Source organism: Glycine max, chromosome 14 (genome assembly GCF_000004515.6).
Source record: "Glycine max cultivar Williams 82 chromosome 14, Glycine_max_v4.0, whole genome shotgun sequence".
Taxonomy (NCBI): domain Eukaryota; kingdom Viridiplantae; phylum Streptophyta; class Magnoliopsida; order Fabales; family Fabaceae; genus Glycine; species Glycine max.
Genome location: NC_038250.2, coordinates 2,306,081 through 2,332,387, shown reverse-complemented (window position 1 = coordinate 2,332,387; position 26,307 = coordinate 2,306,081). Strand labels below are relative to the sequence as shown.

At 31.0% G+C, this 26,307-nt stretch overlaps 4 protein-coding genes across 5 annotated transcripts; 3 read left to right on the top strand and 1 right to left on the bottom strand.

The window, feature by feature from the left end:
* Positions 1–2,221: 2,221 nt before the first annotated feature.
* On the top strand, positions 2,222–5,088 carry LOC100793814 (putative membrane fusion protein Use1). 2 transcript variants are annotated; one of them, NM_001361520.2, is made up of 8 exons: positions 2,222–2,352; positions 2,888–2,973; positions 3,092–3,159; positions 3,281–3,353; positions 3,798–3,913; positions 3,994–4,098; positions 4,559–4,658; positions 4,745–5,088. In NM_001361520.2, exons 2-8 carry the CDS (start codon positions 2,890–2,892, stop codon positions 4,919–4,921), a joined length of 723 nt encoding a protein of 240 aa, NP_001348449.2. In that variant the 5' UTR covers positions 2,222–2,352; positions 2,888–2,889; the 3' UTR covers positions 4,922–5,088. The 2 variants fall into 2 exon arrangements, with proteins under 2 accessions (NP_001348449.2, NP_001242746.3); NM_001255817.4 differs by having other exon boundaries at positions 2,883–2,973.
* A 5,245-nt stretch (positions 5,089–10,333) lies between these two features.
* LOC100787981 (reticulon-like protein B8-like) lies at positions 10,334–14,204 on the bottom strand. Its single transcript, NM_001255001.3, has 6 exons — positions 14,085–14,204; positions 12,841–13,028; positions 12,571–12,751; positions 12,330–12,471; positions 11,493–11,562; positions 10,334–10,879 (listed from the first exon to the last, which is right to left on the bottom strand). Exons 2-6 carry the CDS (start codon positions 13,013–13,015, stop codon positions 10,710–10,712), a joined length of 738 nt encoding a protein of 245 aa, NP_001241930.2. The 5' UTR covers positions 13,016–13,028; positions 14,085–14,204; the 3' UTR covers positions 10,334–10,709.
* Positions 14,205–17,042: 2,838 nt separating this feature from the next.
* On the top strand, positions 17,043–19,421 carry LOC100784806 (oxygen-evolving enhancer protein 2, chloroplastic). Its single transcript, XM_003545268.5, has 4 exons — positions 17,043–17,517; positions 18,364–18,596; positions 18,940–18,990; positions 19,077–19,421. The coding sequence occupies exons 1-4, from the start codon at positions 17,268–17,270 to the stop codon at positions 19,335–19,337; spliced, it is 795 nt and encodes a 264-aa protein (XP_003545316.1). The 5' UTR covers positions 17,043–17,267; the 3' UTR covers positions 19,338–19,421.
* Positions 19,422–21,990: 2,569 nt separating this feature from the next.
* On the top strand, positions 21,991–26,096 carry LOC100780502 (WD repeat-containing protein 26 homolog). Its single transcript, XM_003545263.4, has 5 exons — positions 21,991–22,142; positions 22,782–23,658; positions 24,073–24,174; positions 24,452–25,081; positions 25,788–26,096. The coding sequence occupies exons 2-5, from the start codon at positions 22,888–22,890 to the stop codon at positions 26,001–26,003; spliced, it is 1,719 nt and encodes a 572-aa protein (XP_003545311.1). The 5' UTR covers positions 21,991–22,142; positions 22,782–22,887; the 3' UTR covers positions 26,004–26,096.
* Positions 26,097–26,307: the final 211 nt, after the last annotated feature.

Sequence of the window (26,307 nt, the reverse complement as noted above, 5' to 3'; positions counted from 1 at the left end):
ATCAAAATTTTCTTCATTAAAAAGTATACACAATGTTAAATATTTTATGTTCAGACTTGAGATAATGGAGATTTAGTAAAGTTGCATAACCTAAAATTGGTGAGACAGAAAGCGGGGGTGAAACCTTGAGGTCCAAATGACAAAGATAGTTCATAGCAAAGCAACCAGCCAACTTCTTCACCGCACCAAATGGGATAGGAATTGTTTTAATCTCTATTCACACTCCAGTTCAGCTATTACCAACTTATGTTTCAAAATCAGATACCAATTTAATGCCGACATTCAATGTTATTTGGCCTTTTTTGGATACATACATGCAAATCACTCCTTTCATCCTTAGCACTTAATTTTTTTTTTCCTTTCTGAATCATATGTATCTTTCACCTCATATAATTATGTTTGAACTAACTACAAGTATTATGAACTACAAAATTATTCTTCCAACTATTTAATGCAATAATATTTGATAAAATTATATTTTTGGTTCCCTAGTTTATCTTCAGTTTCGAATTTGGTCCCCCAATAATTTAATTTACGAATTTGGTCTCCCTATTTTCTAAAATCGTGCATTGTTGATCCCCAGACCATAATTGGACATTGAACATTAACAAGTTATGATGACGGTCACGTGTCACGTTCTTATTGGATGATAACGGTCACGTGTCATGTTTTGATTGGTCAATGAAAACAACAATGCATTTCATCTTTCACGGAATTGACATCCAATCAGAAAATGACATGTGACGGTCATCATCCAATAAGAACATGACACATGGCAGTCAACATCATTTGTTAACGGCCACCATCCAATTATGACATAGTAGACCAACATTGCACAATTTTATAAAATAGGAGGACGGAATTCGTGAATTAGATTGATGGGAACCAAATCTGAAACTAGAAATAAACTAAGGGACCAAATTTACAATTTTGCCATAATATTTTTAGGATTAAAACTCGATACTTCTAATTAAGTTGAAATAACTTCAAACTAGTTAATCTACTTGATGTTCTTCACATTTAAATTTTATATAAATACTTATTTATTTTTCAAAAATCAATAAAGTAAATTATATTTTTAAAAATAAGTTTTAATTAAATACGCATTGAGTTTTATCAATGTATCAGCCCAAGGCCAAGTTCCAACTCGAAAGTCATTTTACCCTCAAATCAAAATCACCCAACTTTACTTTAGTCTTTAGTGTAGCAGAATCCTCAAGTAAATTTTTTTAACCCTGTTAAAATGTTTATATTCGAAAGGAAAAAAAATGTAAAGAATAATGGTATAATATAAAAATAAGATGAATGTAACCTTCAAGCATTCTTATCATATGAACTCTCGTGTTACTCACCACATTCACGCTAAGGTGTGTACGCGCATATTAAATTATTAATAAAGACCATGGTAGAAAAACCACCACAAATAATGTTGTCCGATTGCGATTAAAGTAAAACTCAAATTCAACGGAAGGACAAGTTCATGAAACAAACGTGAGATAAGATCTACTAAGAAGTAGGAATTTTATTCATAATTGAGTTAAATATATTTTTAGCTTTCATTAAAATAAGCAAAGTTTGATTTTGATCATGTATTTTTTTTCATCTCTCAAAATATAAAATCATTGCTTTTGATCTTTTTAAAAATATCACTTTTAAAATTAAATTAAATTCTCAAAAACAATGAGTGGTGTCATTAAGGAGACCATGGGTAGGAGAAAAGTTTTTTTCATGAATTCTGAAAATCATATTTATTGAGAATTAATAAAATTTATTTGGTTAATCGTTATAATTTTAAGATAAGTTTATTAAGAATGAAAAAATTATGTAATATTTTTATCATATTAAATAATTTAATAAAAAGTAAGATGATATTTTTGTGATAGTAGAAAAAATTATTTGAGAAAGTAAGATTTTTTTTCTCTTCCATGAAAAAGTTTTAGTGAGAAACTAATTAAAAAAAATTTCAGAAAATATATTTTTTTAGAAATATTATTTTTTAAAAATTGATACCAAAGATAAAAAAATTAAGTTTTTTAAACCTATGCACGAGAAAAAAAAAATTATTTCCTAGCAAACGTCTTCCAAAGAAAAAACTAAAAAAGTGATAAAAAAAAAAGGAAAACGGTGCTAGACATTGGGCCTTGAATGCGTTATTCACCTACTATCAATCCAGGCCCATAGAAAGAAGCAGTTCAGTTTTTCGGATTCGGGTTGCGTTCTCATTTTGGATCTGAACTGAAGCACACTCCGTTATGTACGAGGCATCATAATAGCATTGAAGCAACGGCGGCGGAAACCACCGTTCGACGCCGGAGACACGATCTGTTTCTACCTCTGATTTCTTCTCTTCAGGTAATTAAAACACTTTTCTTTCTCCGCTGTAAGGGGTTGAAGTTTTAGAAACGGTTCTGGAAACTCCGTTTGATATATGTTAGCATTTACTCTATAGTATAGTGTTGGAATTTGCAATTTTTCACTTCGGAAACATCTACATGGATAGGAAATAGAATGCCAAGATATTCACTGGTAAATTTAGTCGAGAACAATATCTAAACTGTTTTTCACGTTCTGAATTGGAACTTAATTGTTATTATTATTGCCGGTAAAAAAAGTATGTTGTAGGTCCTCAATTTTCGATTAAAATTGGCCATGATTCTGGTATGGTATTTTTTGTAATTGCTGAATTCTGGTAATTTTTTCAACTTTAAACTGGTTGAAATAGTTTGATTGATATTTAGGGTGTTTGATTGTGTTTATAATCCGGGGTAGTTTGATCGGATAAGCTTTTCTGATTATTATTTTTTCAGTTTGATACACAAATACGTCTATTTCTTTGCTTGATGAAGTTTGATTTATAGATAATTTGTATAATTACTGAACAGTGTAGGTATGGGAATCAGTAAAACAGAAGTAAACTTGAGGAGGTTGCTTGCAGCTGCTCCTCAACAGCAAAATCAAGCAAAACTTGTGCATGTAAGTCTGAAGATGAACCTTTTCTAATTTTATTGAAATATATGTTTTATTAATTTAGTCATCTGTTAACTCTGGAAAAACACACACTTAATCATTTGTTGATTTTTGGATTTTGTAGTATGTTGCTACTTTGCGTGAACAATTAGAACAATTGGCTGAAGAAAGGACACTGGAAGGCTTACCCAGGTATTGTGCGTCTCTTTATTTACCTATTACCATCTGATACACATAGGTGTCATGGAATTATAGTTGAAACTACATAAGTGCATTCATTTGTGTGTATAAATGCTCTGCTCTGGTTATGCAGGATTTCAAAGGCTATGTTGAATGATTATTCAGAGAAGATTGAAGCCATTGCTTCCAAATTGGTTAATCATGTGGTGTGTATTTGTTACTCGTTTCCTCTATTTCTCAGCTCTGCTGCTTGTGGGTTCTTAACACATTTTCACTTTGGATCTTAACTTTTGTTAAAAATCATTTTAATTTTTTAACTCCATCCTCTTTTTCCCACTTAATTAACCAAACTTTTAGGATTTATTACACAATGGAGAAAATCATATTACATTCACTATATTTTTGTTATACAATGACTGTAAGATATTAACCCAAGACATCATGCAAACTGTCCAAACTCTCAGCTAGTGGTTTATAATATGTTCACTGTAGCATGTGAAAAGTGTTACATTTGATGGCTTTATTTTGTTGACTTTGTTGGAAATATGGAATGCATCATGAAAGTAAGCTCCTTTTTGGTTTTTTTATTTTATGTATTTTTAGTTTTGGCCTAATAAGCACAATCATTTAACCACAATTTTTTAACCCAGATTGACACACAAGTACCCGGGAAGGACTTCGAAAGGAATTTTGTTAAAGAAAAACATTCTGAAATTGAGGAAAAAAAGCAGATACTCCTTTCTTCTGGATTGAGAAGAAGGCCTGTGTAAGCTAAAGTTAGCCTTTCTTACTACTATGTGTATTTTGTAGGCTGTTTTACTGTTGCTCATCTGATTCATTGGACAGACCTGCCTCAAGTATGGAAGATAGAGCGCATGAGCCTGCTGAGACTGACCACACATCACCTATTAAACTGGATGCTACAGCACATGCACACATTGAAAAGCACAGGTACTGTTTATTTGAGTTGTTATTTGAAGTTTATGTAATGGTGGATCAATAGACCCTGTACTGCTTTTGTGGAGCGTCCATAACCTACAAGCCACAAACCTTATGTTCATATGTCAATTTGTCTAGAACAACAAAGTATATTTTTCTTCAGGACAAGCACCGATATATTAAGGTCAATCGCTGATACATTGTTAGTAACTTACCAGTTACCATATGTTACTAGCTTAATATGATTAGGATTATATATATTTGAGAGTTTATATCGTCTTCATTGACTAGTCCTGAGAATGTTTCTGAATCATTATCATTATGATACCAATAATTTCCATTAAATCATGTGTGCTAATGTATTAGATCAAAAGTTTATATAGTCATTTACTGTGCTCTCTAGATACTCTGCATTTATTGTGCATCACTTGTGTTTTCATAGTTTTTCTGTTTTATTCAATTTTTAATTTAGAAAGCTTCAAGAAGATTTGACTGATGAAATGGTGGTTTTGGCAAAACAACTCAAAGAGAGTAGTCTCACGATGAGCCAGTCCCTGCAAAATACTGAAAAGGTCTCGAATCTCATATTTTCATTCAATCGTGCTTCTCTTACTGCTAAACGGTTATATGAATTGGTTGTGGGTGGCTTGCTTTGCAGATACTTGATTCTACAGAGAAGGCTATTGAACATAGCTTGGCAAGCACCGGTCGTGCCAATGTGCGAGCAACGGCAATCTACTCGGAGAGTTCTAAGACTTCTTGCTTAACATGGCTTGTCATGTTTGTCATGACATGCGTATTTGTCATGGTTATTCTTCTAATCCGTGTCACATAGTGTAAAAGAAATAACTCCCAACATAACTTACCACAATATTTTTTTGGTTTGTAGAAATCGAAGACAGTAGTGTGAGGGAGTTTACAACAATTTACACATCTTTGCTCAATTAAGTGAGCTAGATTCCTTGACACTTATCACATAATCTAAATTTTCCTTTCACATGGATAATTAAATTGGAAAATGTTAACAATAGTTAAAAAACATTTTTTTTCTGAGAAGTGTTATTAATTATCTTTTACCATAATTTCTAATGTAGTTTTTAATAAAAAGTTTCTATTTATTCATTTCTTAATTAGTCTCCTTAGAGCACTCAACAACAAACAAGACTATCCTTCTCTATATATAAATGTAAAATTATCTATTTCTTTAGGCTTTCACTTTCTTTATTCTTTCACGTTCATTCTTAATATTTTCCTTTTATGAAGTGGTGCATTTCACTCTAACATATGATATATTCTTTTATACTATTAACTTCAATTCAACGATTTTACAAATTATCACTGAATATTAGAAATCCATTTTAAATGCATGTGGCGTATATTTAATTAAATTACTACTAGCATAACGAAGCTTATATCATTTATTGATAGTTTATTTGCTATCATTAAAATAATGGTTGGATTATTTAATAAAAAAATAATAATGGTTGGACTCTGTTAGATTAAAAAAAAAGTGAAAGCTTTTAAATTAAAATCAACAAAATCTTAACTAATATCAAGGTTATGACGTTATGTTTGATCCATTTTTTTTTAATTCATATTAAGGTTTAAAAATAAAGTAAAAGTTGTATGAAATTTTTTATCTTTTTTGTTTTAAAATTTCTTTTAAGTTAAAACTGTTTGACAATTTTTTTTTTAAAAAGTTTAGATTTATTTAAAACTAACTGCATCACTCAACAAAAAATATATTGATAAAATAAACAACACTAAGTAAATTTTTTTGAAAAAATTATGTAAAATTAACTAGTAATTTAGTTGTGCAATGCACAAGATTGTAATTAAAAGGTGAAAAATTGAACAGGGTTTCTAAACAATTGAGCACTATTTTCTTAATTTTATCATCCGGATACACCACATCTAAATAAAAGGCTAAAAATTATACTTATATATATCTTTAGATTTTCTTTCCATCTACCATGAGCATGACCTAGGCCATTGCTTATAGATAAGCAAATGGAAGATGATGTTCCTGAAAAGGTTGTTGTTATGGACAAATTTGGTTTGGTTTCACAGTCAGAGAAGAAGCTGGTAAAACAGGAAAGACGTACAATTACTATTCATATTAATCCAATTTATTGTGAGCAGATATTTGTTGAAGAATTATGTGGACTCAATTCCAAAGTGAATGAAGAAATTAAGGCAGATAGCTTTTATAAGAGAGGTTGGAAATCATGATATATAAGTATATTAATAAATTTAGAAACAGATTGAAATAGTGCTATGTATTTTTAAGGAACGAACAAACATGAAAAGGCTCTCCCATGATACCACTTCGTCTGATTTTATTTTTTGTCTATAGTTGTATATTAATACTATAGACTGCCTCTTTTATACTATAGTTGTACATTTGTACTAATGTAATAATAGAATGCTCTATTGTTACATTTACTGTTACTACAACCGCAACTTGGTTACTTTGTTGTTTTGGTGGACGGTGGACACTTTTGCTTCTGATATATATATATATATATATATCCTTTTCTGAAACGTACGGAAGCTTTCTATAACGTCAAATAATATCTATAATGTCTCTTTGACTTTTTCAAGCAATACATATAGCTTGGTGTAATGCGCTGATGAGGAGAAAATCCAGAAAACAATGAATTAATTATCTGATAAGAAAAGGCATATATGATGAGAATACTCTGAATCTCAAGATAGATCAAACACATTTGAATTATTTTATGTAAAATTGCCATGCAAAGTGTAAAAATTGCTCAGCTAGCTAGCTTCTTTCTGATAGGATTTTCCTTTGTAGTTAATTAAATTAAAAGGTGAATGGGGATCATTGGCTTCCCTCATTAGGAAACAAGATGGTTAAGAAATTGTCATAAACTCAACTCACTAATTTAATTTCTTCTTTGCATATATATAAGCTTGATTTATGTGTTCCCTGAACCATGATTCTGCCAAGGAAAAAATGAACTGGAAGGTACACATAGCAAACTCTTGTATAGATCATCATAATAAGTTTATTAAAGGAAACCTTTTATAATTGGGTCATGTCAAATTTATCAAATTTGCCTGCACCCCATTACAAGTACATTGCCAATTGCCATCAAATTATTATAAATAAAAAACTATGATCAGATAATAGAGTCAAAGACGATCGACAAGAAAATTACTGGGTCCGAGAGAGAGAGAGAGAGAGAGAGTGGAATTAATCATTAATTACTAATAAAACATGTATTATGTCTCAAATTTATAGTGACCGTAATTAAGCATAACACTAGAACCTATTCCAAGAGTAAACACAAATGTAATGTAATTACTAAGCAAGACTACAGAATGAAGCTTACACTGACTACTACTATATCCCTCCTCATCCTCCTCATTTATGCATGTTTTGCGAAATTCTTCTATGCCGCTGGGGCCACATCAATGACGCCATTATCATCATCGTCATCGTCACCTTCATTTGAGATACAAAAGTTGTGGCCAAATTCATGAGTTGCAGCCCAGTCATTGCCCAAGAGCACACCATATTCTTCCTTGCAAATAAAGACCACCATTGCTACACAGATATATGACAGAATGAATTATACTATAAAATAAAAGACTGCCTCGGTTGTGACCTAGGTTGTTGTTGACTCAATGAGCTCATGAGTCTTCACATTTATATATACATTAGAAATTTATATTTTAAAAATAAAAGAAAAGAAAAGATAAAATATAGGGTGGCTAGCTTTTAATATATTCCGAAATCCGAATTGGATAATTCTACCCTTTACAACACATAATAACACTTTTTTATAATTTATTTATTTTCTTATCTCTTTCCATTCCATTGTTCATTTTATTTATCTCTCTTCCTATTACGTAATATTACCGGTTATATCTATGTTTGTCTCATTTTGCTTTCTTTCAACTGAAGGGTGTCTGCTAATTGTTTTTGTATTGTTTTATAATTTTGCATCTTTTTTTTTTGTTTCTCTCCAAAATTCCTGAAAAAATTGGGTGAGAATAGCATTTCTCTTAGAGATTGTCTGAAAGATAAGTTTGCCTTCTTTGTTCATTCTCTACTACCAACGAGGCACTTTTGATTTTGTTTTCTTGTTAGAATTCAACGTTCTTTATGAGTGCAAAGGAGGCAATGGCTGAGGTGGTGAAGCTTCTGACCATACAAATTTCCATGGTGGACAAAACTTGAGGCAAGCTCATGGCTTCATGTTGCAAAATGCATTCAACATGTGGAGTTAAGTGCTGCACACACGCTTGAGCTTCACTGTCACATGCACTTGGATGACATGGAGATGCCAAAAACAGCCCCCGAAAGAAAAGGTGAATGTAAATGCCAAAGGGTAAAAACCTTTACAACATAGATTTTGGCCAAACATGCTCATTTGAGAGGAAAAGGGACTTTTCAAAATCGTGTGCTTCATCATTCATTTCTCCCTCGTGACTACTCAAATACATCACATATTTGTGTCTTAAAGCAATTGGATTAGGTGCATATATTTTAATTTTATTTTTTATGAGTAGTAGTAGTGGACATTTCTGTCCTCTAAATACATTGTTAATATTTATTATTTTTTTACATGTACAACAAATTTTAAAACAAAGAGATAGAAAGGAAGAAAAGTGAGAGAAAAGATAAAATTTTAAAATATAATAAATGATATGACAGAGAAAGATAGACACATAAAATGATATTGTATAAATTGTTGTACAGTATCATTTCTCTAAAGTGATTTTATATGTTGAACTTAAATAAATCTAACTAATTTTTTTTTTAATGCTATCATTTTAAATATTTTTCATTTAATTCTAATTTTATTTTTAATAATTATTTTTTATAACAAGTTTCAATTAAGGATATCTTAGAAATAATTTTATTTTTTTATAGATTAATAAAATTAAATAATATCCACTAACATTCTTAATTAATGTTAAATTAGTTATTTTTACTTACATATGAGTAGAGCAGGTTTATATTTCTTTTTCTCTTATTAAGTATCATTTAAAGTGGAATGTATCATAGAAAAACAAAAGTTTATATTAAACTTGAATCTGACCTTGAATTGAGTCATTTTTTATCAAGACGACCTGAATCCAACTTCTTGAATAAGCTGGATTCATTTCTAACCTTCTTAACAATACAAGTAATTTGCACAATTTGTTTAAATTTGGTATAAATTTGTATTTAAACGAGTATATATATTTAGAAGACTTGTAATTGAAACAATTTGAATAATAATAATTAAACCATAAAATTTTATATATTTCAAATTTATGTAAATGATAAATATTAAATAATATTTTATATTTTAAAATTAGCTTAACATAAATTAAATTTAATATTAAAATAATTTAAAATTGAAAGTGAGAAGAGTGTGCCATTATTTAAAAATGAAAATCAGAAAAACTATAATTATTTCTATTATTTTCATGTATTTATAATTTTATATTATGTGACCAAGTTATATGTTTATTTTATGATATAGGAGTAAATGATAAATATTATAAATATAAAAAATATAGATATATGATTAAATATTATGTTAAGGTATATTAGGATGTAAAGATTTGAAAAAAGAAACTATTTAATTTGTATTTGTTTTATTTGAAATAAACATTAAAACAATTAATAAATGATTAATTTTTTAATAGTTTTAATTTATATAAGTATAGATAAGTTCTTCAAAAAATAAAGCTAATTTACAAGTTAAGCAATCCGGAGGATGATGAGCTTGTGTGGGCGAATTCAAAATAACAGAACCTTTAAAATGAAGTGGACATATATACAAGTATGCTCGATCAATTGGGCTATAACCTAGTCTGATAATCAACTCAATGATCCTGATCAAGTTTCATCATATTATAACTAATCAAGGATTCAATTGAGAAAATTAAAAATAGCATGACCAGATTGACAAAAAAACTATTAAGGTAGGTTTTAGTTTGCTATTCATATTATCTATATTATTTTATGAATGATTACAATAATAACATTAATTTTACTTTACTTTTTATTTTCAAAATATACAAAAAAAATGGTATAAAAAAAACTTGTTTCACTACCTTTATAAATTCTTGAAATCAGAAAAACAACTTAAAAATAATAATAATTTTTTAAAATCATAATCAAAAGTATACAAACTAAAATAAAAAGACAGTTTTGGGTTCTCTCCAAAATTAAACGGGATTTGGCGGAGAAAAACTTTTCCACGAATTAATAAAAAAAACTAAATTATCCTTAATAGCTTTATTTGATCTTTTTAAACGAATAATAGTCGTTTTATTTATTTCCCCGACCCCTTGTGAATCAAATAAAATACTTTCCCTTTCTTAAAATCTCTCTCCTCTCCTCGCATCCCCTACATTACTCTTTTTTATGTATTAGGGTTTTAAACGGGTAAGTATCAAACGCCTTGTAAGTGGCTTCACAAGTTTGCAACAGTCATCAATGAAGCCTTGATCCCAGTCAAATAATGAGACACAACAAATTCTAAAGACCCCTACATAGAATTGTTCCCTATTTACATTACATCCTTCAGCCTTTCCCAATTCCATCACAAGTTAGAGAAAGGGATATTGAAAATCAAACCATTTACGTAAGGAAGAATCTATTCATACTTCTTTCCTTTGAGCTTTCCCTTGGGGATTTTGCTGAGCAAACCAGTGTCCAGCTTCTGATAGTGATTTTGCAACTGATCAAAGACCTTGTACACAAAGTTGTCAACTTGATCCTCATACCTTTCATAGAGAACTGGGAGTGTATGTGCAGCAACAAAACCTTAGACATAACAAAATAGAAATTTAGCAAATCAGGTATGACCTGAAAAATCAAACTAGAAGGAAAAACATCATTGTTGAACTTCTAACGGTACTATATCATCCATTTGAACTTCAAGAAGAAAAAGATCCACTATCCCACAAAATAATATAGATCAACATACACTAATATTTGATTTCAAAATTGAGGAGGCATATTATCAGAAAACACTTAACAAGGCATACATTTGTGTGCGTGGATTGTGTTACACCATCCAAACTCCTCACTCCAGCATCTTAACAGGAATTTAACATCTTTCAAATCATTTCCTATGCTACACAGTTATGGCATAGACAGACAAATAACAAGCTTTTGAAAGTTAATATGTTGTTTTAATCATCCTTCATATCCATCATACAAGCACAACATAAGGTTGGCTTTACCAAATGCTAATATAATACAATTTCCATAATTTCAATAATTCACATTTCTCTGAGCGGATATTTGTAGGATTAGTTGAAATTTTGAATTATATTTTTCAAACTTTGTCTGACTTAATAATTCAAGTAAGCAGACACTCTGGTCAACACATTCTAATCTATATCAACAGATGAAAAGAAAGCAGGTCTCTCACCAATATACATGACAGTCAAAAAATTGCACCAACTCCCAATCACAGCACCAGCCCATAAGCTTACTATAACCTGGGGATGTTATAGCCATTATCACAAATTCCACAAAAAAAGCATATATTTTTCCTTTGCAACAAAATATGAAAGTAAATATAATTTATCATATATAAGATAAAATAACCGATGGCAAAGTAGAAAGTGCATTATCATGGTTGTGCATTTAAAGATACTAAATGCAACCCACCCACATTGACTATTTGTCATATAATACAACTCCAAGTCATGTAAAACAACCTATATTGACCCTTGAGACTTATAATTTAAAATCCTTGTTTCCCCAATTCAGTTATATGCTGGATGTCAGTCTCCCCCACCCCCAACCTACCCACACCCTTCCTGGGTGCCAACTCCTTGTGTTTTTTGCTCACTAATTAAAATCTTTAGCAACAACAAAGTAATAAAATCAGGAAACCACACAATAACAAACAACTTAAGATCAAATGACTCTTAGAAGATAATGTCACATAAGGTGTAGTTGGCTTGGCAAGTTCCCACGATCTCAAAAAACTTATCCCTGTCTAAATGAGCACAAAATAGAAATTCGACGAAGAGAAAAAGCAGTTGACAATTTTGATGAGATATGTCAATAACATGTCACAAACAGAAGATGTTGTAGCAAACAAAAATAAATGAAATTGATTGAATAACAAGTACTATAACAAATACTGGTGTCAGAAACTGAAGAATGGTTTAACCTGTAAACTACATTCTAACTTATAAGCATGAACGTGGATCGTAAATAACAATTACAGTGGAAGCAAACATAAGAGTAAACATACAATAAGAAATTGTTTTAGGTTTCCTCCACATGAAACATCTTGGAGAAACCTCAAACCACGGTTAACCTCAGCACCAACTGCAGTTGCAATATTCACGAAGATACCATCTGGGAGGACAAAACGGGGAACTTTAGATGGCTTCCTGTCAGCCAACAGAGAACAAAGCATGTTTAAGTTGTAAAGTAGCATAATATATTTACATAAAGTAAGACATCAAAAGAAGAGAAGATGCTTGGATAACCTGCTAAACAAGCCGGATGCATTTGTCCAAAGAAACTGTCCAAGCATACCAAGAGCCACAACAAAGAATAAAATAGTTAGGAAATTATAATTAAGCCATTCAAAAAGCACCCATATAGCTGTTGCTGCGGATAAAACGCTAGCAGAGATCTTCTTGTTCCTCCATAACAAGACATCAGCAGCTGCATCATTCAATGGAAACCCCAAAAAAGGTTTAGAAGTCAAGGTCAATATGATAGATTTTACAGGAAATTATCTAGAACTACCATACATTTTCCACCCCCTAAAATATGGTGCACAGGTTTCTGGCGTCCAAATAGTCTATTGAATTGGGAGCTCACTGAGCTTGACTTGTCTTCTTCAAAAAATAATCCAGATTTTTGCTTTTCAGTAAGTGTTTCCACAAGGGTGTTTAAAAGTTTTTCAGCTGTGATTTTCTCAGACATTGTTCCTGCACTTCTATAAAAACAAAAAAGAACATTACAAAATGTTGCATGAAAATAGCGATCATGCCTAACACCACTGCAGCCTCAATCACCATTTATAAGAAAACAGCACACGCGAAATGATTATAAGATTTTCTTTTTCCCGAGCCATTAACAAAAGAGAAGAACATACCACCTACATCAAGTCGTATAACATTCACAAAGGCAAAAATTTATCTCGTCTAAAATGAAATAAGTCTGGTCTATGGTCACAAAAAGAAACATCTCTGGCAATTAATTATTAACTTAGCCTGTCTGTATTTAAGGCTTAAGCTACATCAAGTTTATCACTTCAACCACATTAAGTCTATTTAGTGTCTGTTGTTTTAGATTGTTATTGCTGAAAATTGGGTCTTAACTTCATAGTGTCTACGGTGAACTATTTAGCATTCTCGATCATTTTAATTATTATTTTTATGCCTTTTTCCATTACTGTCATAGTCATTCCAAGGCCTGATTCATTTTTTGACATTGTATTTGTTGAAATTTAAAGGATTGTATGGAAAAGGAAAATGGAGAGCACGGTGAATCAGTGCACAACATAAAGTATGTTATAATGAGACTGAGTGATTGTGACACAAAACACAGACTAACACCTCAATTTACTATATTTGATTGGGCAGAAAAAGGCGACCAAAGAGAGAATTATTTGAAATATTGAAGTAAAGAGAAAATGAATTTAACTTTTTTTTTCTCTTGTTTCTTTTTTACTTTCTTTTCTTAATTAAAAAACATAAACTGGGAAAGCAGTAAAGAAAAAGGGGTACCGCAAGTTTTTTTCAACCCAATTGAGAAGGGCATAAAAAACGCGCATTTCACATATAATGAGGGATATCACGAATATACGAAGAAATTCAAAGTTTAAGCACAAGTGCAAATCCCTAACTGGAGAAATTTTCAGTGAATTCAACAAGACAGAGTAGAGAAACGAAAACCACTAGAAACGCAAAAGAGGCAGCATCAAAGCAAGAAGCAGAAGCATGAATTTAATTAATTAAAACAGAAAAAGGAATGATTTTGGTGCACAAACCAGAGAATGGAGTGGAGTGTAGAAGCGAAGTAGCGAACAAAGTACTACTGCAAAGGCACACCAGAGAGAGAGAGAGAGAGAAAGAGATGTTTATACGTTGGTATAATGAATGGCAGAAAGAAAGAAAGAGTAAAATGCAAAAGTTACTACTGTAAATAAAGTTGTATTTGAAAAGAGTTTAGTTTCTTTTATTTTAACTAGTTGAAAATTAGGTACTCCATGTCTTGTGCATTCTGTGTCATGCGTTTTATCTGTCTTTTTTTTTTAGTTAAATATAATTGTCATGATTGTCATGTTAAAAAGTTATTCCTTTTGTTTTTAATTATGATTTTTTTAACTAATTCATGCTTTTAATAAAAGAATTAATTTAGTTAATTACATTAAATTTTTCTACTAATTATACTATCATTTTAAAATTATTATTTTTATCTCTATGTATTTAATAATTTATTATTAATGTTTGGAAAATGAATAATTAATTAAAAATATGTAGAGAAAAAATAACTAATATATCTAAAAATTAAAAAAAATATCTGATAAAAAGAGAAAAATAAATTTTTAAAAAGTATTTTATAATTAGGGACGAATGAAATATTAGACCGCAACTGCTTATGATTGTGAGCGATTTTTAGAAGTAGTTAAAAAAGATAAATTAAGAATAAAAAATATGTACACTAGATGAAATGACTGGCTTTATTAATAGTTATAGATTAATAAAAGTAAAGGTTCTTTTTTTTTTGCTGAAATTTTTTTAAACAAACAGGGCTGGTTGGATAAGTTTCAGACTATAGATATTTATAGAAAAATAAAAATAAATAAATTTTTTTATAAAGTTAAAATTATTTTTTTCATGCGACACAAGCTTGTTTCATTTTTTATTTTTTCCTACAAATATTTATAGAAAAATTTTTCCAAATAGACTTATACAACTATAAAATAATAGTTATGAATTAAATTGATTTTATTAACCATGTATTGGCAATACAAATTTTTTAACATTGTCAATCAGCTAAAAAAATATCATTTGTATAATTTTTTTTAAATTATTATATATGATAAATTGTGATTGAATAATGAAATAAAATTAATTAATAACATTATTATATATATATACTATTTTTTATTATTAATTTTATATTACTGTAAATAGATTTTGTTAATTATTTTATGATTTTTTATTTCTTAAAGTGATGATTTAATGATAGAAATGTGAGTTATAAAAAAGAAGATGTTATTTTTATTTTTATTGAAAATAAAAAAATTATACTATTTTATATATTCTTTTATAATTCATATAATAATTAATTATTTATTATTTTTTTAACCAATAGTTTAGACACACTCAATACCATCCGAACAAGAAAGATAAAAATGTAGTATCTGAATAAAGAACTAGCCATAATTGAGCCCTTCGTCTGCACTAGTCTTCTGAAGAATGCAGTATACTACTAGTCTTGAGAGCAATGAGCATCTCTAATGTTTGATCAATTGATTCATTAAGTTTTTTAAAAAAAATTTATTTTCGTGGGTTCTACAAATGATAGCTTTGACGCCTACCACTTTGGGCTTAAATGAATTCATGATCTAGAGTTTTATCCCATTAATTCCTTGATTGTAACTTTATATTGGAAATATTGTTCCAGATAAGCTAGTATTTATGATTGTAAACATTAACAGCAATGAATTGCACCAAATTGACTACTTGAGTAAAGCAAAAAATATTTTAAGGATCGAGTTGATTACAGAACTGAAGAAGAGCTAATTAACAATTTCCACACTATATGGTTATAGTCTTTAGCCGTATTAGAGCTTATATTAGTTAAAATTTAGGTTTTATTATATTTTTAGTTTATCTATTTTTTAATTTTGTATTATGAATTTCTGATTTTTATTTCCACAAATTATTCCTTTATTATTTCAATTGTTTTATTTTTATTTATCTATTAATATCTAATATATTTAACAACAATATCAATGTGACATTATATTACACGTCCTAGCGGCACATTCATACTAGCACGATATTCTATGGCATGCCTACGTCAACACGCCCATTAAATATTTATATTTTAAGCTAACAAAGAAATTAATATTACACAAGTAAAATAATTAAATCAATCAATAAATTATTAGTTTAATCGATAATAGATTTAATTTCTTTAAATAATATATCAAATTTGATCATTATAAGTGAAAAAATGTATTTGTTGAAAAAAAATAATTTAATTAATAAAATTGTTAAATATTTTACTCCAACGTCATAGTCATCCGACATAATTAGATCAAATTCATGAAAAAAATAAGAAAGACAATTTATAAAATTAGAACTAAAAAGATAATTAAACTTAAAGAAATATTAATAATATATTTTCTAATACACTTTTTATGACATTCTTTATTATTAATTGAAATTTAAGAGAAATAATAAATTTTGATGAATTTTACTTTTGATTTAATAAGGGATTTTATAATTGAAAATGAATTTCACGTATTCCTCTCGAGACTTGTCCTTATTATACCTAACCTGATATTCATTTATTTTTGAACCCCACATAAAATCCTTTAATTTTTTAAGTTTTCGTTATATAAACCTCCCCTCTCACGCGTAAATCGTTAAGTCGATCTCTTTGGAGGAACTCAAAGTAATATAAAAAAATAAAAATGAAATGATATTGAGGGTAATAAGAGCAAGAATAGGAGAATCCGTATAATTTGCTTTATAGTTTTTAATAACTTTAAAACAAATAATAGAACGTGGAATTGAAAAAAAAAATACTATTAGAATCTGTAGCTATGCTCTTCGACCTAATAATATCTAAAGCACAAAGCGATTGGAAGTTGGTCTATTTTGTTTTGGAAGTTAGTCTTTAATTTTGAACAAAAATATTAAAAACAAGTACTTGAACAGATACAAGACCATATATAACACAAAGTAATGAATATGACAGTGTCTTGTCCCAAAATGGGTATGGCATGAGGCAGATGAGAATACGTGATACGACGTGGCACCAATGAGAGCCTCAATTACCTTATCCCACATCGACAATCTAATCCAATTTTCCCAATCATCCTCTTCCAATATCCTCGTTGCCACATAACACACATTGAAACTAAACTCCAACAAGTTCCTACCATAGTCTGAGGAAAGTGAGTGAGAGAAAGAGATCGCAGACACAGAGCAGAATGGCTTCTACCCAATGTTTCTTGCACCACCATGCTCTTACCACCCCTGCCAGTGCCAGATCCCCATCACTACGCATCTTGGTTAGCACCAAGCCTAACCAGCTTGTTTGCAAGGCACAGAAACAACAAACACCACAAGAGGATATTGATGTCAGCCCAATCTCTCGCCGTTTAGCTCTAACTGTGCTCATTGGTGCTGCTGCTGTTGGCTCCAAAGTCCAACCTGCTGATGCAGCCTATGGTGAAGCTGGTATTTCACTATCTCTCTTTTTATGATCATGCAATATTAAACTCTAATGATGATAACAGCTCATTAGTCTTTGGCTTTTGAAGATGAAATGCTCATTTGCATGATTATAATTTTTTATACTGTCCACTGCTTGCAAAGATCATGCCGTGCTTCAGGAAAAATATGTTATTTTTTGGTGCCATGAAAAATCATTGACCACCCAAATGGCTAGCTGCAAATTGCTTTGCTTTGCTTTGAACTGAATTCTAACATGCACATAACTAAAGTGTTACCATAATCTACTTTTGATTTAGTGATTTTTGTGAATTGTCCACTCTTTACTACACGATGAGTGATCATAAACCACCAATCACATGGATCAATTAGTAAGGGGTTTTTCCTGCTTAATTAGTGATCTAAAGTTCGAGGTCTAGGTGTGCAGTGCAGTTGAGTTGAATATGCTAAAGGAAAGCTTTACTGCCGATAATAGTCTTCTTACTCGAATCGAACAAGATTGCCTTCTGCCAGTAGATACCTGTGGCCTATGCTAAAGAATATATTGATTATAGGATACAATCGAGGGTAGGAGTTTAGATAGCTCTTGATGGTAGAAGTCGATAACTAAATCAATTCAGATGCTTAGACTATTTTGAAGAATAAGGTCGCTCAAACCTTGTGCAGAAATTATAATTGAAAGAATGGAGTTGGCAAAGATTATTAGACTCTAAAATAACCATTTGGTCATAAAGTCTCGAACGTGTCAAGGATCAACTTATCTCAAAGGTTTAAGTTGTTAGGTGGGAGTTGATCCCTCTAATAATGCGGATGACATGATTTATTTGAGCAACTTGCTTGTTTTGCTTGCAGCCAATGTGTTTGGAAAGCCAAAGACAGACACAGATTTCCTGCCATACAATGGAGATGGATTCAAACTATCTATTCCCTCAAAGTGGAACCCAAGCAAAGAAGTTGAGTACACGGGTCAGGTTGTTAGATATGAGGATAACTTTGACTCAACCACCAACGTGGTTGTCACCATCACTCCAACTGATAAGAAGTCCATCACTGACTATGGTTCACCCGAAGAGTTCCTCTCTAAGGTAAACCTGTTTTACACTAGTACTTCTGTTTGTTTTCTAATCAATAAGGAACACTTATATATAGCCCCATTAATGTACAGTTTTTATGTTTCAAGTACCCACCAAATCACTGAAATAATGACCAAATTTAGTAAAGAAAAATTGTTTATCTCACTAATTCTGGCACCACTAAGTTTTAGTGACAATTTTCTTTTTCAATTGCATATAGATTATTCCCTCACTAATTTTAACTTTTTTAGTATACATTCAAAAAGAAAAATGGTAATATATGAATTTTTGAAGACAGTGACACCAGTTTCTACTTTCTGGCTGAAATTCAAGATTTGGCGTTTCTTCGTTACAGGTGGATTATTTACTAGGAAAACAGGCCTTCTTCGGCGAAACACAAGCTGAGGTAAGTGATTGATGATCAAACACGAATGAATGTGGCAAATATCATCATTGCATGTCCTAACTGAATTCTGAACTGGAATTGCACAGGGTGGTTTTGATCCAAATGCAGTGGCCACGGCTAACATCTTAGAGACTGCAACACCTGTGATTGACGGGAAGCCATACTATTTTTTGTCTGTGTTGACAAGAACTGCTGATGGAGATGAAGGTGGCAAGCACCACATAATTAGAGCAACTGTAAAAGATGGAAAACTGTTCATTTGCAAGGCTCAAGCTGGAGACAAGAGGTGGTTTAAGGGAGCAAGAAGATTTGTGGAGAGCGCAGCAAGTTCTTTCAGTGTTGCTTAAAAAACTTCAACAGCGGGTTATATATATATATGCTATGTGTAAATCAACCTTTCAGTGCTATCTATGGTTTCACGAGTTTCATAATTTAAGGGACTTGGTTGGATTAAGTATCTGAATACTTAATGTCTCCTTCGTTAAGCTGCTACAAGGAGTATGCATTTTCGTAACAAGGCTTAAATTTTTATTCAAGAGAAACAATTATCTCAAGGAAATTAAAAAGTGTAAAATGTTGATTTTGAAACGTAGTTAATTGAAATAGACCAAAGAAAAGAAATAAGCATAAAGAACTATGGAGTCTTCTAACCCTGGACTGCATAGGACAAAACAGAAATTGATAATTTATAAGGACAAAACTTAGTAATCTGCATTAAAGATCAATGTAGATTACTATGGTGAAACTCAAATACCAATGAACTGCATTTAAGTTTTTGTCTGTTATTATTCTGTGGGGTCAAATTGTGATTTGACCATTCCAATATCATGATTAATAGGAGCCAGGTTTGATCATTAGTCTGTCTACGGTATGGTCTAATGGTTTGATTATTGGGAGCCACTGAGCCAATTTCGAGACAAGGCAATAGCTAAACGTAGACTACAAACCATAAAAGTTGTAGTCTCTTATCCTGAAAATAAAAAGAAGTAAACATATCAATGATCTCCATAAAATTTAATAAATTTGTTTTACAGAAGAATATTAAATATATCTAAATATAATAAATTAAAATAATTAAAATTCAATAACAATTCGGGTTACTAATTTCAATTATTGTCATTCCAGTTAACTATAAAGTGTGGAAATTTTAAATAGAGGAACAATAGTCTATTATCCTCACAATAGAAGAAATAATAGTGATAAATTATTATTATCCTCAAGAAATCGGAAATAATTTATCCCCACAAAATCGGAGATGAGAGGTGAAAGATAGTTTAAATCTAATACATAAGTTTTTATGATTATACTTATTTATCATAAAAAATGAAAAATATTTATATTCTATAATTAAAGTAAATATATATTGAGTCCAACTGAGTTGGTTAAGTACATACGTTATTGTAAACTCCTCTATATATATATATATATATATATATATATATATATATATATATATATCAAGTAGCCTCAATAAAATTTGTTTATCGAAAAATATTAAATATATCTAAATATAACAATTGTTAGTGGAATAAATCTAGACAAAAAAAATCTAGATCCCTTGATTCTTATTAATGATCACACTAAGTGTAAGGAATTTAAATAAAGGAACAACAGAGTAGAGAAAATTATCGAAAATTTTAAATTTAATACAAGTGAGTGAAATTTAAAACGTGACAAAATGGGCCCAATCTATCAGCCTATAAATAAGACTGGGTCAGGTTCTTAAATTTAGTCCGAAGAGAATTGAGCCAATTCGGCCTAATTTGACAAATGTATGCTTGAGAACTACTGACTTATTTAATCTGACATTTTTCCCCCTTATAAAAGTTATATAAATCAATTTCATGAAATGTGTGCTTTAAAGAAATCAATTTCATTGGTTAATGAATCCCACCATACTGTTTGTATTGCATCTAACCTATCTGCGTATTTGTTATTTTTCTTGTAAATTATCAGCAGCCGAGTCTATATGAACTATTGAGGTAAAATGAGTAAAAAAAGTGTAAAAAAAAAAAACAAATGAGGTTATGCTGATTAATATTGTTATTATAGAGTTATACACTATATTATAGATTAAGATAGTTTTTTTTTCAAAAATAAGTGAATGTAAATTAATAAATCTTTAGAATATCCATTTTTATTATAACTAGTTATTTGGAGTGAGTGGAAATGTCTGACACGACCATGACTCGATAATTTAAAATGTCCACGATACCCATATATAATAAAATGTCCACGATAGACATATCATATATAATAAAATGTGATTAAACAATAATGCAGAGGGTATAATCCTTTACTTTACTCTTACTATAATACTGAAATGAAGTTAGTTGCGTGAGAAAAGAGAACCGAGAAGGCAAACGCGTGATGGTTTAAGAAACAAGGAAGGAAAGGCATATACCAATTACCAAACCAAAAGAAACTGTATCTAGCTAAGGGTAGTGATTGTCATTTCACCAGACACAAGGGAAAGTTATAAAAGAGAAGACTAGAAAAAGAAAAACCAAAAAAAAGGGAGAGAAATCCAGTAGAAACTGGGTGTAAAACTAAAATGTATTGGTGCCAATTATTTGCCAATTTTATAAGTTATTAATTTTTGTAGGATAAATTTGGCTAATTATATTCCACTAATCAATTTTTTTTTCTTCATTCACTTGAACTCAAGGCCGTCAAATTCATTAGGAACAACATAAAATTATATAATAATTAGTAATATAATACAATAAAGGAGTTGAATGGGCATGTATCACAATATAAAATAATTATATATTATTGTTTAATAATAAATCATTGTTTATATGATATTTGTGATGATTATGATACAAGTAAACAAATTTATCATAATAATTGAATATCGATATAAAATCATTTTATATTATATATATATATTCTCTATAGGAAAAAAAAATCCTAAATGAATAGAAATATTCATAGTTATAATTTTAAAAAAATAGTATTATATTATATTTTACGAATATATGTTGTCATTCTTTGCAGCACAAGCAGAAAAGGAGAAGGTTTGGGATTTTAGAGCGTATGTGGTTTTGGTTGGTAACTGAAGAGTGTGTGGAGGAAGAAGAAGGAATCGGCGGTGTTCAACTGACGATCGCATCTCAAAGTTTGGTCACGATCGTTGCTTTGCTTGTTCGGTAAGTCGGTGGATGGATCATCACCGTCTTTATCTTCTTCTCAACTTATTGGATCTGCCACTTCTGATTCCGATTGTTCTATCTTATCTTATTTCTGTTACTCTTGCAATTTTATCTGTTTGTTTCCTCGGAAAATGCATATTTAATTTGTTTATTATTATTATTTATTTATTTTGCAATTTTATCTGCTAGGCGTCACGCAATCTCTCTTGTTTCGATAGATGATTATAAATTTGGTAGAAACATTGTGCTTTCAAGTAACTAAGCTTGGATTCTTGCATCTTGCATTATTGTTATTATTTTTATTGTTGTTGCTGTTGTTTCAATTTGAGGAATCTGTTTGCTGTTTTAGCTTCTTTTTGTCAGGACTCAGTTTTATTGTACGTACTGTTGTTGTTTCTGTTCTCTATGCATACATTTTTTTTTAATTTGTTGTTTCAATTTGTTTCTTGTGTTATTTGTTATGCTAATTAAGTTTGTGTTAGTTTCTATACAGACAGTTTTGTTTTCTCTACTGCCATTTTCTAAGCTTATGTTAATTTGTTGATTCAATTTGAGGAATTTGTTTTCTATTTTAGATTGTTTTTCAGGTCATGGTTTTATTGTACTTACTGTTGTTGTTTGTGTTTTTCTATGCAGACATTTTTTTCCCTTTTGGTTTTTCTGAGGCATTTTCTTAGTTGTATGGTTGTTTGTGTTGTTTTCTCGCTGCTGAAATTATATATGGGCTAAGGGGGCACTTTTCATGGGAGGTGTGGAAGATGAAGAACCATCCATGAAACGAATGAAATTATCCTCTAAAGGATTAGTTGGCTTGTCTAACGGTTCTTCTAAAGAGCCTGTTGGAGGCTTGTCCAGTGACTTGATGGCTCGGCCCCTACCATCCAAAGGGGACGAACATGTTGGTTCCAAAGGGGTTATAAAGAAAGAAGAATTTGTCAGGATAATTGCAAAGGCATTATACTCTCTTGGTTACGGAAAGAGTGGGGCACATCTAGAGGAGGAGTCTGGAATACCTTTGCACTCTCCTGGGGTAAATCTGTTTATGCAGCAAATACTTGATGGAAATTGGGATGACAGCGTAGCCACATTGTATAAAATTGGTCTGGCAGATGAAAGTATGGTCAGGTCAGCCTCATTCTTAATATTGGAGCAGAAATTTTTTGAGCTTCTAAATGGTGAAAAGGTCATGGAAGCGTTGAAGACCTTGAGGACAGAGATTGCTCCACTTTGCATTAATAGTAGTAGAATTCGAGAACTTTCTTCCTGCTTAGTTTCAGCATCTTCTAGGCTAGACATTCTAAGGGTGAGGTCTCGATCAAAGCTTCTGGAGGAATTGCAGAAACTGCTTCCCCCTACAGTAATGATACCTGAAAAGAGGTTGGAGCATCTAGTTGAACAAGCCCTAATCTTGCAACGAGAGGCATGCCCATTTCATAATTCATTGGATAAGGAGATGTCATTATATTCAGATCATCATTGTGGAAAAGATCAGATACCTTCCAGTACATTACAGGTTAGAAATGATGTGTCTAATAGATATTGTTGACTTGTTAATTAGTAGTGGTAGTGGAAGCAGCTTCCTCCTTTCTGTTTGCCTATTGCAGACTAGAACTCTGTTCATTAGCTTTTCTTTTGCATTTACTTTTTCTTGATTATAAAGTTATGTTTACTAGATTTGCGAATGCTAAACTGTGGCATCTTGGAAATGGATGTGAATATCATGTGATTATTGTTAAAATGCACTTCCTTTCTTGTAAATGAGATTTATGTATCATTAGTTGGATTCAAGGGAGGGGAAATGAGAAAAGGTAAAGAACTTGTCTTCAGTTCTGTTGATCCATTCTTTTGCTATTTCTTTACAACGATCACCCTGCCTTTACTTTCTATATCATATTCTGATGTTATTTTCTTATTAATATTGCAACAGATATTAGAAGCACATGATGACGAAGTCTGGTTTGTACAATTTTCGCATAATGGGAAATATTTAGCTTCAGCATCAAAAGATCAAACTGCAATAATTTGGGAGGTAATATTTGATACTGATCTGAGAATTTACATTTTGTCTTTTCTGTTCTCTTTCATATTTTTTATATGAACTGATAAATGTGTTTTTATTGCTTGTGTTTTGATTCTGTCATCATACTGCCGATCCAAATCCTAGTTGTAATGTTTTACTTCTGATGCCCACCCACCCACCCAATGGATCAAGACACAAGAATTGCTCTCTAACACACTCACGCACTAATAAAATATGGCTTAATGCTATGAAATTAGGTCTCACTTTTTAAATTTTGTTTAAATAGGTTGGCATAAATGGAAGACTGTCTGTAAAGCATAGATTATCTGGTCACCAGAAGCCTGTTTCTTCTGTTTCATGGAGTCCTAATGACCAGGAGCTCCTCACATGTGGAGTGGAGGAGGCTATTAGGCGTTGGGATGTCTCTACTGGCAAATGCCTCCAAATTTATGAAAAAGCCGGTGCTGGTCTAGTCTCCTGTTCATGGTTTCCATGTGGGAAATATATACTTTGTGGCTTAAGTGACAAGAGCATTTGCATGTGGGAATTAGATGGGAAAGAAGTGGAGTCTTGGAAAGGACAAAAAACCCTTAAGATATCTGATTTGGAAATAACAGATGACGGGGAAGAGATTCTAAGTATTTGTAAAGCCAATGTGGTACTGTTATTCAATAGAGAAACAAAGGATGAGAGATTTATTGAAGAGTATGAAACAATAACCTCGTTTTCTTTATCAAATGATAACAAATTCTTGTTGGTTAATCTTTTGAACCAAGAAATTCATCTATGGAACATTGAAGGTGATCCTAAGCTTGTTGGCAAGTACAAAGGTCATAAACGCGCCCGGTTTATTATCAGGTCTTGCTTTGGTGGCCTGAAGCAAGCTTTTATTGCTAGTGGAAGTGAGGATTCACAGGTATGAGTCTTCGATCATCATTGATCAAAATGGGAAAATATTCATCAAGTGTAATTTTTAGAATTTACAAATTGAAAGCCTTGATGTTTGTATCTCTCTGTTAAATGTTTTTATTTTTTAAAAGCTGTCTCCATAATTTGTTAAAATAAGTTACTTTTTCTTCAAAATAAGTTCAACATGCACTTGATGCAGGCTATCGAGGGTCATCAAAATATTGGCATAAAAGACACATGAAATGGTGCTTTGTTCTCTGATTGATAAACTGTACATCTTTATAAATAAGTTGAATGAATTCAACTACAACTATTATAATGTTCAAGAATGACGGGCTTCTGTATTATTTATTCTAATTTATCTTGATAAAAGTTGGAATTCTGCTTGATATGCTCTGTATTTAAATCTGTTGGGGTTCCCTTTTGTATTCTTCTCGGCCATCACTTTGTGATTATAACACCAAAGAAAATCCACATTTACTAGTTTCTAGTTGTGGTGTTTAGTAGATTTTCCATGAGGAATATAGATACAAGATGTATCTTAGATTGATAAGAATTTTGCAGCCTTTAAGCTTCTTTCTTTTGGATATGAAACAATACAACATGTAGGACTCCTGCAATGTTATTGGCATTATTAACCAAACTTCTTATCATAGTGAATTCTATTGGATAAATTTGGAGAATTATTAAACTTGCATTCGGTATCTTTGTAGGTTTACATATGGCACAGAAGCTCAGGGGAGCTAATAGAAGCATTGGCTGGTCATTCAGGATCTGTTAATTGTGTGAGCTGGAATCCAGCAAACCCCCACATGTTAGCCTCAGCCAGTGATGACCGAACAATTAGGGTATGGGGCCTAAATTGTCTGCACAACAAGTACCAAAATGTTCACAGCAATGGCATCCATTACTGCAATGGGGGAACTTAGTATGACAAACTCATTCCAATTGATTTCTCTTTTTTATCATTGCAATTGTGTAAATACCGTTACTATTATCTCAAGTGGACCATTCATGCCAAACATGCATGTGACTTTTCATATATATATCTCATAATAAATCCGTGTTCCATTAATGTCAAACTGCGATGGGAGACTTTGTCTTGTTTTAACAAGTGTCGCTGCCATACGAGGGTTTGCTAGAATACCTTGGTGAGGATTTCTAGACATTGGATGGTGGATAAATTCAACTCAATTGTTTTTGACAGACAGAACTCCATATGATTGAGTTTGG

Coding starts and splice junctions, on each gene's coding strand:
- LOC100793814 (NM_001361520.2), top strand. CDS start 2,890: ATGGGAATCAGTAAAACAGAAGTAAACTTGAGGAGGTTGCTTGCAGCT. Junction 2,974..3,091: donor ATCAAGCAAAACTTGTGCAT/GTAAGTCTGAAG, acceptor TGGATTTTGTAG/TATGTTGCTACTTTGCGTGA. Junction 4,099..4,558: donor GCACACATTGAAAAGCACAG/GTACTGTTTATT, acceptor TTTTTAATTTAG/AAAGCTTCAAGAAGATTTGA.
- LOC100787981 (NM_001255001.3), bottom strand. CDS start 13,015: ATGTCTGAGAAAATCACAGCTGAAAAACTTTTAAACACCCTTGTGGAA. Junction 12,752..12,840: donor TATTTTAGGGGGTGGAAAAT/GTATGGTAGTTC, acceptor TGAATGATGCAG/CTGCTGATGTCTTGTTATGG. Junction 11,563..12,329: donor ACCTAAAACAATTTCTTATT/GTATGTTTACTC, acceptor TAACATCCCCAG/GTTATAGTAAGCTTATGGGC.
- LOC100784806 (XM_003545268.5), top strand. CDS start 17,268: ATGGCTTCTACCCAATGTTTCTTGCACCACCATGCTCTTACCACCCCT. Junction 18,597..18,939: donor CCGAAGAGTTCCTCTCTAAG/GTAAACCTGTTT, acceptor TCTTCGTTACAG/GTGGATTATTTACTAGGAAA. Junction 18,991..19,076: donor TCGGCGAAACACAAGCTGAG/GTAAGTGATTGA, acceptor GGAATTGCACAG/GGTGGTTTTGATCCAAATGC.
- LOC100780502 (XM_003545263.4), top strand. CDS start 22,888: ATGGGAGGTGTGGAAGATGAAGAACCATCCATGAAACGAATGAAATTA. Junction 24,175..24,451: donor AAACTGCAATAATTTGGGAG/GTAATATTTGAT, acceptor TTGTTTAAATAG/GTTGGCATAAATGGAAGACT. Junction 25,082..25,787: donor GTGGAAGTGAGGATTCACAG/GTATGAGTCTTC, acceptor GTATCTTTGTAG/GTTTACATATGGCACAGAAG.